The 16,219-nt window shown below is 30.9% G+C and overlaps 2 protein-coding genes and 1 pseudogene across 2 annotated transcripts; all 3 read right to left on the bottom strand.

Moving 5' to 3' along the window:
* Positions 1–2,292: 2,292 nt before the first annotated feature.
* On the bottom strand, positions 2,293–6,974 carry GL3 (basic helix-loop-helix (bHLH) DNA-binding superfamily protein). The gene is made up of 8 exons (XM_068614772.2): positions 5,951–6,974; positions 5,319–5,576; positions 5,082–5,178; positions 4,889–4,903; positions 4,427–4,483; positions 3,488–4,333; positions 2,967–3,407; positions 2,293–2,833 (listed from the first exon to the last, which is right to left on the bottom strand). Exons 1-8 carry the CDS (start codon positions 6,046–6,048, stop codon positions 2,762–2,764), a joined length of 1,884 nt encoding a protein of 627 aa, XP_068470873.1. The 5' UTR covers positions 6,049–6,974; the 3' UTR covers positions 2,293–2,761.
* A 3,650-nt stretch (positions 6,975–10,624) lies between these two features.
* On the bottom strand, positions 10,625–12,179 carry LOC137812640 (pentatricopeptide repeat-containing protein At5g27110 pseudogene; annotated as a pseudogene).
* A 1,481-nt stretch (positions 12,180–13,660) lies between these two features.
* On the bottom strand, positions 13,661–15,772 carry LOC137812641 (uncharacterized). The gene is made up of 5 exons (XM_068614771.2): positions 15,356–15,772; positions 15,221–15,269; positions 15,038–15,082; positions 14,193–14,285; positions 13,661–14,058 (listed from the first exon to the last, which is right to left on the bottom strand). The coding sequence occupies exons 1-4, from the start codon at positions 15,645–15,647 to the stop codon at positions 14,219–14,221; spliced, it is 453 nt and encodes a 150-aa protein (XP_068470872.1). The 5' UTR covers positions 15,648–15,772; the 3' UTR covers positions 13,661–14,058; positions 14,193–14,218.
* Positions 15,773–16,219: the final 447 nt, after the last annotated feature.

The following is a 16,219-nucleotide window of genomic DNA, read 5'->3' as shown; positions in this document are numbered from 1 at the left end:
TTCAATTTGGTTACAACACATATTCAAACGTTAATGTGACTCTAACAAAATGGATATTGCATTGAACTTAGAAAAAATAGGACGAAATTGCATTTTTCTAAAATACATTGGGACAAAATTAAGGTTGTGTTTAAATTGAGGATTGAGAATGTGAGGATTTGAGGGAGTGAATGTGTGAGACTTGAGAATAAAGTGTGAAAGAAGTGAATGTGTTTGGATTTAGGTATGTTATAGTAGATTTTTTATAAAAGTTGATTGAAGTGTAACATGTAAGATTACAAATTTACCATTGTCTTTAAAAAAATAGAATAATCAAATATTAGGTATTTATATATAAATTTGGATGAATTAAAATTATTTGCAGTATAATTCGATATAGTTGAATAAATAATTTTGGGAAACAATACGAGATACTTGACCAAAAATAATTTACAAAATATATGTAAAAATTGTAAATTTTTTTATATAATATAAATAATTTTAAATATTCATAAATTTAAATTTTTTAATAAGAATATTATTTTGTATTAAGTGTAAATAGTATGATTATATTTATAATAATAATTATTAGTTTATAATTTGTTTATTATAAATAACTATATATTTTTGTATTAAAAGTTTATTTTATTATTAATTATTATTATTTCATTTATTAAAATATTTTAGTTACTTAAATTTGTTTAATAACTAATATTTGTAATGAAGTATATTTTTTATTAATGAAAAACGTCAAAAGAACGTGAAATCCTAAAATAAAAAGGCCAAATTTAGAAAAAAAACTTTAATGGTGAGCTGATTTTCCTTTTTGTTCTCTTCATTTTAAGGAGAGAATAGATTTACTGTTTATACTTATATTCTCTCATTCTTTTCTCCACAAAACCATGGATCCAAATAAGGTATATATGCTCACATCTTTGTTTGTGAATAGTACATCCATAGAAACAACACATGCCCTAAACTTAAATAGAAATCCTAAACTATTTAGTGTACTATTTGAATAACGTGAAGTAGGTTCACTATTTTGGTCTGTTTACCCACTTAGGCCCAACCCGCAACTCGCGACCAAGAACAGGACGAGCGAGCCTGCAAGTGCGCATAATAATAAAAAGGGTATTTCTTTCCACACTCCCCTCAAATTTCTTCCTGCACCCATCAATCCCAGAAATCGAATTCTGAAAGTCAAAATAGTTGTTATAGATTATGCATGGTAAAACAATTGTTTTGGAAAAGTTATTTTGGAATTTTTTTCTCTTCTAAATTGTCATTTTTGCACATCACGGTGAAACAGTACTATTAAACTACAAAACATTCAATTAAGAGTAAATTCTCAATTTATCATCTTCAAATTACTGTGTTTCCACATGAGTTCTTCAAAATTTGTAGTGACCATATATTAGCTTTCCAAAGATTTAAATTTATCATATTATTATTTCTCTAAAATTTAACCAGTATGTTAGGCTATAAAAAGATTTTTAGTTCATCAGAACTCTCGCTCAGCAGTCTAAATTAGAAGACTAAAGTAGCAATAAAAAATCATCAGAGAAACTAAGTGTTTAGAAATTAATTTAATGATGAAAACATTCAAAGATTATAGTAACGACAACACCAAATTGAATGTGCAGTGTGGCTCCACCACCCCATTTTATGATCTGTTCCATTCGTGGATCCGTCAAAATCCAGCAAAGTATTGCTTTAATCTCCAAATATTAAAAAGCATAAACAAGATTATAGTACTGTGAACTTAATTTGACCGAGACTAAGTGTGACTAGGGAATAAACAAATACAAATGAATGAAGGAGTTGGTGAAAACATGAACTTGGTCAATATATGGTCACTGGTTGGTTGCACTATTTTATTATAAAGAAGAGAGACTATATCCCTTGAATCCCTCTACAAGTTTGAGTGGCTAAGCAAAAGTGGAAGGAAAATCACAAAAATTAATGTTATGAAGTTTTGTTCTGACCTCAATTATTCAGATGATATTGTTAGAATCAATTATCTTTTTGGAATAAAGAGATTTGTCACAACTTTATCTTTTAAAAACAACTTTTTACTTTGACTCTTAAGTAAGACTATTGTGTATAATTTGCAAGAAAAAGAAAACAGAGAGAAATGATAATGAAAGTAATATAAACATAAACAGTGATTTAATAGAAAAAGAGCATTACAAGGTGGGTTAAAAGACCATCACTTGTTAAAATATTATTAATGTGTCGGCAATTCTACTCTTCATGTTTGTTCTTATTTTAGTAGGATACAAGTTGAGCATGTGTGAATCTGTGTACATTTATTGGATGACAGAAAATATAGATTCGCAGTGACTTAGAATTCCGTAAACAAATTCTGAATTACAGATCCATGGCCGAAATAGTTATTCCTTTTAGTTAGTACACTAAGAAAAGTTTGTAGGTTGTTGGTTCATTTTCAACTTCACGCATAGCTCTAAAGACTATCATAATTAATAATGTACCTCTCTCTATCAATATCGAGCCATTGGTCAAACTTTGTGATGCCATAAGCTAATGCCATTACATGAATCTAGTCAGTTAAGCCTACCTAACCATTTACAAGTGCCTAAAAGTCCATGTTGCATCACCATGAGTTAAGGTATAGCCGAAAGAGTGAGACCACATTTTCCTTTTGTGAAAAATCTTCAAAATTGTACGCTATTTTGACTCCATTAATCTCATGAATTCTCTGTGCAGTGGCAAGAACTGACTTGAACACCACTGTGGGTTTAAGGCCAAGAGAGAAAAAAAATCAGAACTTCGAAGCCACTTTTTGGAGTGCTTGTTTGATTCTTTTGGTTGTTGCAACAGTTGCTCCTGTGAACTGAAAAAATAGAAGGATGATCAATTTTAGATAAAGGGCAATTTAGGTGCTTAAGAAACGATCATTCCATAGCTAGTTATGTTCTTCTGAATGCATAAAAGTATAAAACCAAAAGGTGTATCCAAGTGCTCACCACAGATTTAATGGTCAGATAAAGATTTCCATTAGCCTCTGTTGACTGAACTGAATTAAAATCTATATTGAAACTATTCACTGCTTCCATAATTTCTATTAGTCTTCCTTCTCTGGAGGGGCACTTCATTTCAATCACAATTTCATTGTCACTAGTACTCACAGTAACATCATTAGCATAACTGCCTTTTAAAGCATCTGAATTAATCTCTTTTCCTGTCTCAACTACACCGCAAACCTTTCTCCTTTTTACAACTGATTTCTTGCCATTGTGGTTTTTGCTAAAATAATGATCAGAAGTCCTTTCTACCATATCTTGAGGTGATCTTCTAGTCCCGGGCTCTATATATGTTACCCCTCTTTGAGCTTCCAACTCTTTTATCCTTCTCTCAAGCTTTTTAAGGTATTCAATTGCATCATCAAGTATTGAAACTTTGTCATCCTGAAAGATTTGTACCCTTCATTAATTTCAGCAGTGAGTGACAATGAAGCAAATAAATGCATCAGTGAAATATACATTACCTTACTGATTGAAGGGACCATTGACCTAAGGGTTAAAAACCTTTCATTTAGTTTTGCTCTTCTCCTTCTTTCTGACATGACGTGGTTCATGCCAATCTCATCAGTCTCTAGTCTCATTCCCTCTTTATAGTCGTTCTCTTCTTGAGACTCATGCAGACCATCCAAGTGCATTTGAGGAACTTCAAACAGCACCTTCTTCAATAACTTCTGTGAAGTTCCTGATCTTGGCCATTGGCAATCCATTGCTCCTTCTGCCCTCCAACAAACAAAGCTTGATTCCTGATGGAACTTTTGTGAATGCATTCTCATGAGTAACTGATCAGAGTTTTTTAAAAGGTCAGACAGAACTCTCTGATAATGCCAATCATCACTTCGAGGATCCACTAGCGTCATTTTTGGGTTGTTGCACTTTTGAATATCTCGGGCAAAAGGGTCAGAAGGGTTGTTACACTTGGGTGCAGAAGGAATATTCTCAGGGCTGGCAAAAGTTTGTGATATACAGTCGCTGGAATTCATGGAGTTATGAGCACAGTTACTCAGCTCATCATCCATAATTTGCCAGCTTTGGACTTGAGAAGTGCCACTGGTTATCCTTTCAACCATGAATGTTTCATCTAGTGGTTGATTAGATTGGAATGCATTTGAACTACCATCTGGAGAGGTTCTGTTGGCTATGTCATATTCAATTTCTGGAATTGATTCAACATTATTATCGAATGCTACATATGCAAGATCTTCCTGGTTTCTTGATTTCAATGTGGTTCCTGACTTATTAGGAACATTGACATGCAAATTATTCAAGAAAGAAGTCTTGATCCGCTCAATGAGACTCAAATCTTCTGAGACCTTCACACGAAGAAAAAGTTTCAGTAACATGATTATTTGGGAGAATAACAAAACAGTAATATTAGTTAATGATAATTGAAGGTGAAAACTTACATGTTCAGTGGTACCTAGCTCAATAACTCCTTCCATAACCGGAAAACACACGACCGTCTGAAAGTTAAGATTAAGGAAACAAATTACACAGTGCGTTGATCAGTCTTTGCCATCTAAATTTGACACAGATTAGTTTTGGTGTTCCTCACAGTCTTATATTTAGAATCTCAGTTACTTGTGTTGAAGAAAACTACATGCATGGAACAAGTAACAAATTTTAGAGAGTCTTGCCTTGGTTAGGTAATAAGCACGCTGCAATAAACTACAGGTCTACTTCTATGCTTTGAAACTAGAATGGATACTATTGCAGCAGTGCCCGGATCAAACACTATATACGGTGGTTTCAAAAGGAAGACCTATTAACAAATCTAAATTTCTCCGCATCATATTTGATGGAACTATGCTAACTGTAATTGCACATTTAAACAAGGACGATTAAGCAAATAAAGAACAAGATAGTACCTCAATGGATGCACTCTGAGCATGAGAGAAGACAATTGCCACAAGTTTATATATGGAACAAAAACCAAACAAAGAAGACAATTTAGATTATCTGCCATTTCAGGCATGGTCGACAGCCAGAGTGTAATAATTCGAGATTTTAACCAAAAGCAGAAGAAAGAAAGAACAAGCCAAATCAAGAAAATGAATCCACCTTTGCCAGAAGAGAACGACTAAAAACTTTACAATCAGCCGAATGGGCATTGTTCAGCCAAATGGATTGACCCTTTGCCAGAGTTCTTCCTGGTAGCCTACCAGCACACAAAGATTTGAATAACTAAGATTCACTCACCCTTGAGATCACAAAAACAGTAAAACACCCGATTTTGGGAACACAACTTGATGATCCAAAACTTGAAAGAAAGAAAAATAGAGGAGATTTAGTATTTACCCTTGGCCAAGGTTGAATATGAAGGACATACAAACCAAGTAATACCACTCAGCATCTGTGAGATCTTCTGGGGAGAGTGCTGCTGCCGAAGGCCGTTTGCTTTGTGGGCTGATTTCTGTAGTTTTGAAGGATTTGAATAGCTCTCGCAGCTGCTCACTCCTCTGCAACCCTATTTGGTCAGAATTAAGTTCCACCCCTTGACTTGTTTTCCTTGTCTTAATGTCTCCATTGTAATACCCTTCCCCCCATCTCAACACCCTGTGAGAAACAAAAAATTGAAAACTGCCCCAAACCAACTACCTCACAAGCAATAGTACAAGAAAATGCAACAGTAGATTCAGAATTCCATATTGTCATTTGGTCAACTATACACCTTAGATGAGAAAACATGGATAGGTTACAACTGTTTGATTTTTTTACTTATTATCTTGTATTAACATAAGCCAAACTACAGCAGAAAAGATGCATCCTATCATGAGGTTCAACCAAACACGATTTTGTATGTATCATCTAATATAAGATCTTCTGCGGTATTGGAGAAAGCAAAATATTGAAGAAGGGGAAAGAGAAAAGTCAAACACTTGAAAATAGAACAGAGTTAGCTAATATGAATAGAACACTTGGTTTGGTACCCGGGTTGGGTGGTTGAATCAGTCCAGAGAATTGCATAGCTCCATTGGATGCTTCTCACAGCCAAAGCAAGTTGTTTTTTCATGTTCTCTGGCACCATTTTTCTGGCTTTGCAGGGTAGACACAACTTGTCTCATACAGACTAAAATTACTGAATGAACACAACACAACAAGCCTGCAGTGTGTAGTATTATGCGATAAGATGGGAAAAGAAAGAGAAGTTTGTTTGTTAGACTTCTCTCTCTCTCTCTCTCTCTCTATACATATATACCTCTTGAGTTATTTACTTCCTTGCCATGAACCTTGTGTCCCTGACTAGAAAACCTTGTCATAATATTCAACTATAAAAAACAAAACAACCAGGGTGTCTGGTAGGAGTTGAATATGTGAGAAGAGCTCATCCACAGTACATTGGGTAGGAGATTCTGAGGGTTTAAACACCACTACAAGCAATTGATTTTAACATGAGATTCCTAATACTGTCCCTATAAGCAATTTATTTTTGGCGTCAGATTCCTATCAGTGGTAAGCATTTTTCTGATAAACATTTCACTATCCTATCAGATTTTACACCTTATTTAATATATAAATAGCTTTGCACTCTAATCAGTCAATAAATAGCTCTTTTTTCAGCCTGATTTCTTACAAAGAACACTAATTATTAGGATCTAAGCACGTATAAAAATCCAAATTATAAATACATACCAACAACCAAGTGAAATGAAATAGATAATTAAACTCAAAGACTCCAAACAAGTATTCCAAAATCAGGGTTTGTTGGAATGCCACGAGATTGGTAGATAGTACTGTAGCTCAAACAGGGCACTGTAGCAGTTGTTGACTTGAGAGAGAGAGAGAGAGAGAGAGAGAGAGAGAGAGAGAGAGAGAGAGAGGAATCTCTCATGGCGGTATTGCTAATTATTGTTAGTTGTACGGATGGGATAGTGCAGTGTAGTGTTGCTATCATTATGGACACAAAAAATGTAGACAAGGAACCCAGAGTTTATGTTATGGTATGACTGAATTAGTAAGCCAAACCCACGTTCATTTTTTATATAATCCTCGTGCCTACCTGTTTTTACAATAAGAGCTTCATGTTGAGACCATGCACCACGTTATGTCCTAAACTGTCGGTAATGTTTTTTATGATAACAAAAATCAACACAAAAAGTTAAATATAGTCAACATACCATGCATTGTAATTTTTGATACTTTACACCGTTTACGATTATGATTTGATGAAACACTAGATGATTTATAACTCATTAAACGATCTGATGACTAAATAATCATACGAGAAGTTTATGTTTTAATGATATTAAAAAATGAACTGAATGATTTATTGGTTCTAACAATGATTTATATTGGAGAGTATATAGTAGACTCTCTTTGCCTTTACTTGTTAACAAGTTTTTATCATAACAATAAAATAAAATCTTTTGAGTTAATATAAACTATTAAAAAACAAAGGGATTTAAATCTGCATGTGTTTGTGGGTCTCTGTTCGATCATATTTTTCGTATATCTTTAAAATTTACCTTTTCTTAAACAAATATATTCAAATTAAGTTTTACATATACTTCTTGAATATATTACGAATATCTCTTAATATTTTCTAAATAAAAACAATATAAAAAATTGGAAATCTCAAATACTTTGTTTTGTGTATAAGTATTATTTGGATTGAAAATATTTTCTTATTATGTTTTAATTTGTTTTTACTAACTCATATTGTAAATATTCTTGAATTAGTTTCTTAAACAAATTAGAAAAAAAATAAATTGAAAGATTGAAAATTCAAACTTTTGTAAGTCTAGCACGAAAAATTTGAAGATAGGAAGATATTGTAATTGAAGGTGAAGAACAAGGTTTAGACAAACTAATCAATTCAAATTATTCAAGTGATCTTGATGAAAATACAATAACTACACTAGACGTATGACATTTAATCTTTTGGGTTGAGTGCTAAATAATTGTAGTTCTCCAGTTTGTAAATGTATACTCATGTGAGTTTTATTTGATAGTATTCATCGTTTCTTTCACTACAATAAAATGATAGAATAGAAATCAATTTTTAGTGACAAAAAATAATTAGTTGCTAGTGAATAGACAATTTTAGATATTAAAAAAATTTAGTTTTTAAATTAGTTTTTTATTATTGTTAAATGGTTTCTAAATCAATGTCTAATTAGCAACCAAGGTTTTTGCTATCAAATTTAGAATTTAAATAATTGATAGAATGTAAAAAAAAATAGTATCAATACTCCACTAAATAATAGTCTTAATTACTCAACTATAAATAAAGTTAATTGGGAAAAATTGTCCAATTAACTACATGTTAATTCTAAAACAGCCAAAATTAAAAAAAAAAACCATAATTCTTATGAAATGAAGGAGTATATAAACAACAGTCATACTTAACGTAGTTCTACGTGTTATCTATCATAATTTATAAAAGGAATTTTCTCATTCAGTATATATAATTACTTTTTTCAAAATTAGTTTTAAATATAACTATTTCTTTCATACATACATATAACATAATTACTAAAAAAATTATTTAACAATTTCTAGAAAAAATAATCATAGAACAAATTTATATATACATAAAAAGTTATTCGTAGATTAAAATCTATAGTTAATTTTTTTTATCTATAAATAATAACCACATTTTTTATAGTAAATATCTTATTCTTAGAAATATAATATGTAAGAATATTATTTTTCATGAACGTATTTAGTAATTTATAATTTAATTAAAAAAAATTAAAAATAAAATACAAAAAAGAGATAAAAAAAAATCAAGTAGAATAGATAAGTAATACTAATAATAATTTTTATTCGTGAAAATCAATAGGTTTAGAATATATTAATATTATGATATTTTGAAATTCACTTTCCTAGATCTCTTTTTGTAAGGAAACCTAACTTAAGAAGTAAAATATCATTTTCACGTGCTAATTTAATATTATTGAATTTTCAAATCAAAGTGTTTCCCATGTCATCCATAGACTTGTGCCACTTTGCTAGGTATTGCTCTAATCAAACTTTGAAAAAAATAATACTTATATTATAAACTTCTACATTTTGCCAAAATCATTCATTCAACAAATATACATAAAATTTCAACTCTTGTAATTAAATTGAAGTGACCATGTGTATAAGTCTGGTGCCATATTAATTATTTACTCATAATTTAGAGTTTTATGTAGAATGCATGGTGAAACAAGGATCAATTTTACAAATAATTTATTATTTATTATTTATTTATCGGCATAATTTTTTATTTTATAAACTCTCATTTATTTAATTTTTCTTTATTTAATACAAAATCCCACTGTTTATAGCAAAAATATTTCATGTTATGATTTTTGTCTGCTTCAAAATACGAGACTGCCCCATTATTAATTAACAATAATGACATGTTTTTAAAAAATTTCAGAAACTTAAAAACAATCACATAATACACATAACATATATTATACAATTTTAATTGTTAAAAATATTAATGAATAGAAAATATGCATGATAACATTTTTAATAAAATTCATATTTTTTTATTTGGTTTTCTTAATCAATACTTTAAGACAATTTATTAGCGTTCGCATTTATTAATTTGTCTCATTGTACGAACAGTTATGCATTTGCTTTCTAAACCAAACCACTAGAATAACAACAAAAAGAAAAAAGAAAAAGATAGCCACCTTGTTTCATTCATACAACACTTTTATCTATTTTTAATTATGAATGTGTAGTACTTTTCAATCTTAAATTTTTATTGTTGTCGTTATTACCATTACATTAAGAAGATATTTTTTTATATATTATTTTAAATATTTTATATTGATTGTACTATGGGTGATGTAGAAATAAAGAAAGTTGGCTGATGTGGAAAATAAAGAGGTTTTCAAATATATTACGAATCTATATAAAAAATGAAAGTACTTTTAATAATAAAGTGATATCCTTATTTTTAATAAATTTCGTCCTTACTATAATATAAGAAAATAAAAAAATTAAAGTATTGCTCATTAATTAAATTAAAAACGTACTAAAATCCAAATTCAGTAAAATGAAAGGTAGGTGGGTTGTGCTGTGAAGAAATCTTGTCATGTGTAAACTTATTCCAAACTAAATCTAAAGAATTTATTTTTCTGAAGCAATGATATTTTCAAATTTCAAAAACTTGGTTTTAACATTGTTTCTAATAATTTATTATGATAAAACTTTTATGTACTATCCTTAGTTATGTCCTACAACTTGCCACGTTTAATCATATTAATTACACCTTCACATTATTTGTCCAACTTATAAACTAATTCATAGCCATTAACAATTTTAAAAAATAATCATAAAAGCATCACTAGATTTTTTTTTTCTATATATCTTTCAATTTTTTGATATAATTTTGGATTTTGTTTTCTGAAATGCAAATATATATATATATATATATTTTTTGTTTAAAGTAATTTTCAATTTCAATTTTAGTGTACGACTGAATTTGAGATTCCTGTTCTAGACTATTTCTACATACACTTTCTTATTTATTTTTTCTTTGAGATAATTTGAAATATTCAAATTACATAATTAATAGTATAATTTTGAATAGTAAAGTTCAAATTAGAATTATACAGTGTGAAAATATTTCAAATTACATAATTGAATTCAATGTTAAGGTAAAGTGAGCTTATTTAAATGAAATTGAGACTCCTTGTAATAAACACACGCTTCTTCTTTTCTTGTATCTAAATAAAATGTTACCAACTTCATTGTTGTTAAATCTTTTCTCCATAATCAGATTATGAATCTCTTTACCTTTGTCTAGAGCTGCTAGTTGAGAACAAGCTGCTAAAACACTGGTACAAGTAATGGCATCTGGCTCAACATAAGATTTTCTCATTTCACTAAAGAGGCCAAGGGCTTCAAAAACTTTCCCTTCAGCCACCTATCCAGAAATCATGACATTCCAATAAACTACCTTGGACTTTGGTATTAATTTAAAGATGTTTTCGGCTAACCCTACCCTTCCACATTTGAAGTATAGATCCATGAGTGAATTATTAATAAAAACATCAGGTTGTATTCTGTTTCGTATTATATACCCATGTACAAACTTCCCCTCGAGTAGTCGAGCAGATCGTGAACAAACCATTAGTGAACTACTTAAAGTAGTCAAAGTTGGCTTGACTCTTTCACTGTTCATCCTCTTTAAAAGTTGAATGCATGATATGCTGTCACCTCTCAAACCATATCCACTAATCAAGGAATTCCAAGCAACAATAGTCTTTTTAGGCATCTGCTCAAAAACCTCTAGAGCCTTTTCTAGGTGATCACATCTTCCGTACATCTCAACAAGAGCAGAGGTAACGAAACTGTCCAGTAGAGACCCACTATTAATCAACTCCTTGTGAATTTCCATTCCCCTGTTCAAATCCAAAAGTCTAGCACACGAGAAAATAGCAGTTGTGATTGTAACCGAATCCGTCTCAAATTCAAATTTTCTCATCAAGCTAAAATATTGTAGGGCCTCTTCGAAATTTCCGCTTTGGTAATAACAAGAAATTACTGTATTCCAGCATGCCACGTCCTTCTGAGGCATATCATTGAACAGCCACATGGCTTTCTCCAATGCATTGCATTTTGCATACATACCCACAAGAGAGCTTCCAACAACAATGTCCATCATTAAACCAGTTTTCATCAAACATGTATGGATCTGTTTTCCCAACTCAAACCTACACAGCCCCCACAAGCCTTAATAACACTTGGGTAAGTATAACTATCAGGTTTCAGGTAAGGGTAATGTAACAACTTCTCAAAAAGCTCTAGGGCTTCCACATACATGTAATTCTTAGTGTAACTTGCCATCAGGCCATTCCACAAGGATATCTCACATGGGTTTTTCATGTATCAAGAACACACTTTGCATGATCATACCAATGGCAAGAAAGATATAGGTTAATCAGTTCTTGCATAAATAAATATCATTTTGCAAGCTCAATGTTACAACTTTCTGATGAATGAGCTTGATTTGCTTCAGTGACTTGAATTCTTACAAGCTCTCAAAAAAGGTAGTAGTTTTCTAGTGTCCATTCAGCAATTACGAGAGAGATACAGCTGATAAATAGCTAAAGGCACAAAAATGAGGTGAAACACAGGCAAAGTCATGACAAAACTGCTAAAAGCTTGAACCTTTGGACAAGGTCATTTTTCTTCATTGTAACTGAAAAAGTGTTCACCTTAACACATAAATTAAATCTATAAAAAAACACATAAATTATCTTTTTTTCATTTAAATATATATTAAAATCCTTTCAGTATTTCTTTTTCTTTTTTTACTGGCATCAATTCGACCCAGACATTTGAAGAGATAATGGTCAGTTACTAGTTTTTTTAATATTGTTTTGAGTGCAGAAGGGTTTGTTTCCCTATAGCTTTATTGAATTTTGTGTTATATATTGGTGGAAATTCTGAAGGAAATGAAAAGCTCATAACCTTTTAAGTTTACAGAATGACATAAGTTCATAATATACTTCACATATTCAAAATATGTTGCCATTCAAATTGTGTAATGGGTTAGAGGATGAGAATTCAGTCTCTCTGTAATTATTTCAATGAAAAAAAATCCAGCCTTAATACATTATTGAGTATTGAAAGTGTGTGAAGGAAGAGAGAAAGAATAACAAAAGTGTGATCCTTCATTATTCTTTTATAACAATCACTCACTGTTTTCTCATGCATCTCTTCACAATATTATGTTATTTTATGGTATAAAAATTACACAATTTTTTTGTGGTGGATTAATTCCTTTCTTGTTATAAAAAATACAATTTTTTCTAAATCATTACTTTATTTTGATTATTTTATTTTTAAAAAATATGCAAATAAAATTTAATAATAATTATTAAGAAACAGTGAATATTCATAAAGTTGAATACCATAATATTCATATTCATGAGTAATTAAAATACTTAAACGATTAACTGCAGTTAAAGAAATATTTATTTAATATTTATTATGAATTTTACTAGCAGATATACATGGGTATTATTTTTTTTGGCATCCCTGTCTAGACATGCTAGAATCCATTAAAAAATTGTTATTTCCCAATAAACCGTATGTAAAGTCGAATATCTGATTACATATTTAACAAACAATGTTTATATCCATAATACTAAACATGACTGTTGCAATAATTTTAGCAACATAGTGAAGATAAAAAAAAAGATAGGAGCTTAGGAAACTTTACATGAAATACCATTTCAAAAAAATACACTTAACACTTTTTGCAATACGACTCTATGTTTCTTTACAACCCCTCCCTCTGTCGATCCAAATTCTTTTATATCTTCTAAAGAATCATCTCCCTAAACATAATGACTATACACAGGATTTTTCAGGAAACAAATCACTATACATCACATTGGCTTCCTGTTAATGATTTCACCCATTATTTACCATCATTAAGTTACATACGAATCATAGTTAGTTGTCTATCCTAATTAGAAGATTTAGGTGGAGTTGGGCTTTCTTAGAATCCGCACGTGATCTGGAAAATTGCTCAAGTTGTCTTGTAGGATTGGAATTCAGCACTTGCTCAGGTAGCATGGTAGATAAAGAGTTCTAAATATTCATTTTCATGTTTGCCAGTACAGTATAGAATCCAGGACTAGTCGGTCAAAAGGTTGCTATTCTTATACACGCCAACATTCTTTGTTCTTTACCTTTAAACCTTTTTCTTTCAGTTAGTGTGGCATCATACAAAAAGAGAAAAGTAAAGGCAGTTTATCTTATCCCATCTCTCCCAAGATGGACGGACGTACAGGCTTTCTCAGCAAGAGGCATATAATGTTGTTATACCACCCATCTCAGAACAAAATGAAAGATCAAAGTATGCTACCCTAGACTGTATGTACTTTCATTTCTGTTCTGTATACAAACTATTAACAGCACCAGTAATAATGATAAAGGCACATACATAAAATCATCAATATCTAACACTTCAAACATAATGTGCACTAGGAAAAGGGGAACAATATGTAAACTCTTTATTCCTTGTTTACTTGGAAAAAAAGAGGAAATTTTACGGCTTCTCAACCATCTATCTTACCTGCCAGAAGAGAAAAATATTCTTTTGCTTTATTTGCACCTAAACACTATCTCAGCATAAGCATGAAATGAAAAATATATAGATTAGACATTACAGATTCTTTAAAGAGTTAGTTATGATAAACAGAAACTAACCTTGTACAGGACTGAATCCCAAGGTATCAGGGGAATTGAAGAAGCTTGTTAACAGCTGAGTCCAGAGCATCTACATGCTTTCTTAGGATTTTTCTTCAAACCATTAAGGATTCAATTGAAAACTAAGATCACAGAAGGATGAAAAAAGAACAATAGTCAACAATTTAAAGTGTTCCTACTTACTAATCACACAAGTCTTTAGTTGAAGCAGCAAATAAGGCTTCTCCAGAGAGAAGGCCTCTACAAGGGTTCACCATTAAATCAAAGTGGAGTAAGTTAACAAGGTACACAGTAGATTCTTTCAGCATGTTTGGAAACATATCAGCTAGGATGTGGAAATTCAAGCAGATCCGCAATCAAAAGTGCACTTTCTCACTTCAGTGGAGTACTTTTCCCAAGGTAATTTAGTAAATATAAAATTTCATACAGAAAAAATGAATCTTTAGAATTAAATTATAATGCTCTAACTAAAACTATCACTATTCAGTGTTGTAAATTATTAATTTTTATATTAATTATTTTAAAATTCAGATTTTAACGTATCCATAATCTTATGGGAGAAGAAAATAAGAAGGTAAGATAAACTAAACTTCTTTCGTAGGCTAAAACAAACAAGCTTATGCAAATTAATGTTTTTTGGATAAGTAAGATGAGAGAGCTTTTGATTTAGAGTATAAGGGAAGTTAAAATCATTTTATTTTCTAATTTTCTTCTCGTGCAAGTATTCATAACAAAGTTTATCTAAACATCAGTGATTTTTATTGGTTGACACTATATTCTTTATATCAAAAGTATAAAGAAAAGGGTAAAACAAATTAGCAGCAAACAGCAAAGCAATTGGATACAATTGAGAGGCGAGTCCATCAACACTCTTCATCTCTTCATTCAATCTGCACTCCACAAAATATGATATCGATGATTATAATGAATAAGGAACTGTTCAACTTCATCACCAGGCTTCCTCTATTTTACTTTAGTTTCCAACCATTTCAATACAAACAATTAACAAACATAATTAATAAAAATACCTGAGACAGGAATTTATATAGCGATTCCCCTTGGTTGCTGCATCAAGCACTGCATAACCGCAAATATTAACGTTTATTACAAGGTTATTCTGTTTTCAATTTGAATTGATGTTGATAGATAAGAAATTGTGGCACCGGATTCCTGAAGGCGACCGGTGGCATCGGTGAAGCACTGCATGTGGTGGAGCGAGGTGGCGGTGGATTCGGAAAGCGCCAATCGGAGGGAGGCGAAGAGAGAAGTGAAACTCTGAGCGATGGCCAGTGAGTCGCGCTCCACAACCTCGATCGCTCTGAAAATTTCGCTCTGATTGTTGAATGCGATGGGGTCGGAGATTGGGGTTTCTCCTTCTGGATTGGGAGGATCCAAGGAGGAACCGCCGCCACCACCACCCTCGCGTTCTTCTTCTCTATCTTCATGCTTCTCCATTTTCAATTCAATTAATTCAACAAACGTTGGTTACGAACCCAGAAGAATTTCTTGTGTCCCTCTTAGTTCTCAATCACTCTCACAAACCACACTCTATCTACAAAAACCTCAAATCAGAATATTATTATAAATAAAATATAGTCATATTTCATTTATTTACAATACAAACAAATCAAAGTTGATTAATTTAATCCACTTTTATATAAAATCAAAATTATAATAATAATTATAAGCATTTTTTTATCTATAAAATTCTAATAATATCAGACGCCTCTTACAAATTTATGATTTATTTACTCGTACATTTTTAAAGGATCTTGAAAGAGTAAACAAAAATTGCTCGATACCTTTAATTTTTTTATTATACAATTTACAAATAACTTTTAAATTATATTTTTCAGTTTAGATTTAAAATATATTCTAAATTATATAATTTATAAATATATTATAAGTTAATAAGGACAAGGAAAAATGATTGTGTTTTATTGAAAAAAATGGGGTTAATGTAATTTGAGTTTAAACTACAAGTGAAAACAACAGTTAGGAAAATTCTAAAGTAATTTCACATTATC

Source organism: Phaseolus vulgaris, chromosome 2 (assembly GCF_051622355.1).
Source record: "Phaseolus vulgaris cultivar YP4 chromosome 2, ASM5162235v1, whole genome shotgun sequence".
NCBI classification, from domain to species: domain Eukaryota; kingdom Viridiplantae; phylum Streptophyta; class Magnoliopsida; order Fabales; family Fabaceae; genus Phaseolus; species Phaseolus vulgaris.
The sequence above is the reverse complement of the archived record's forward strand: the minus strand, read 5'-3'. Positions and strand labels throughout refer to the sequence as shown.

Excerpts from the sequence above, each read along its gene's own strand:
- LOC137812641 (XM_068614771.2), bottom strand. The coding sequence starts at position 15,647 with ATGGAGAAGCATGAAGATAGAGAAGAAGAACGCGAGGGTGGTGGTGGC. Across the intron at positions 15,270-15,355 it reads CGGTCGCCTTCAGGAATCCG|TGCTTGATGCAGCAACCAAG; the intron begins GTGCCACAATTT and ends GCGGTTATGCAG. Across the intron at positions 15,083-15,220 it reads TATATAAATTCCTGTCTCAG|ATTGAATGAAGAGATGAAGA; the intron begins GTATTTTTATTA and ends TGTGGAGTGCAG.
- GL3 (XM_068614772.2), bottom strand. The coding sequence starts at position 6,048 with ATGGTGCCAGAGAACATGAAAAAACAACTTGCTTTGGCTGTGAGAAGC. Across the intron at positions 4,334-4,426 it reads AGCTAGGTACCACTGAACAT|GTCTCAGAAGATTTGAGTCT; the intron begins GTAAGTTTTCAC and ends CTTCGTGTGAAG. Across the intron at positions 2,834-2,966 it reads ATCTGACCATTAAATCTGTG|TTCACAGGAGCAACTGTTGC; the intron begins GTGAGCACTTGG and ends CTATTTTTTCAG.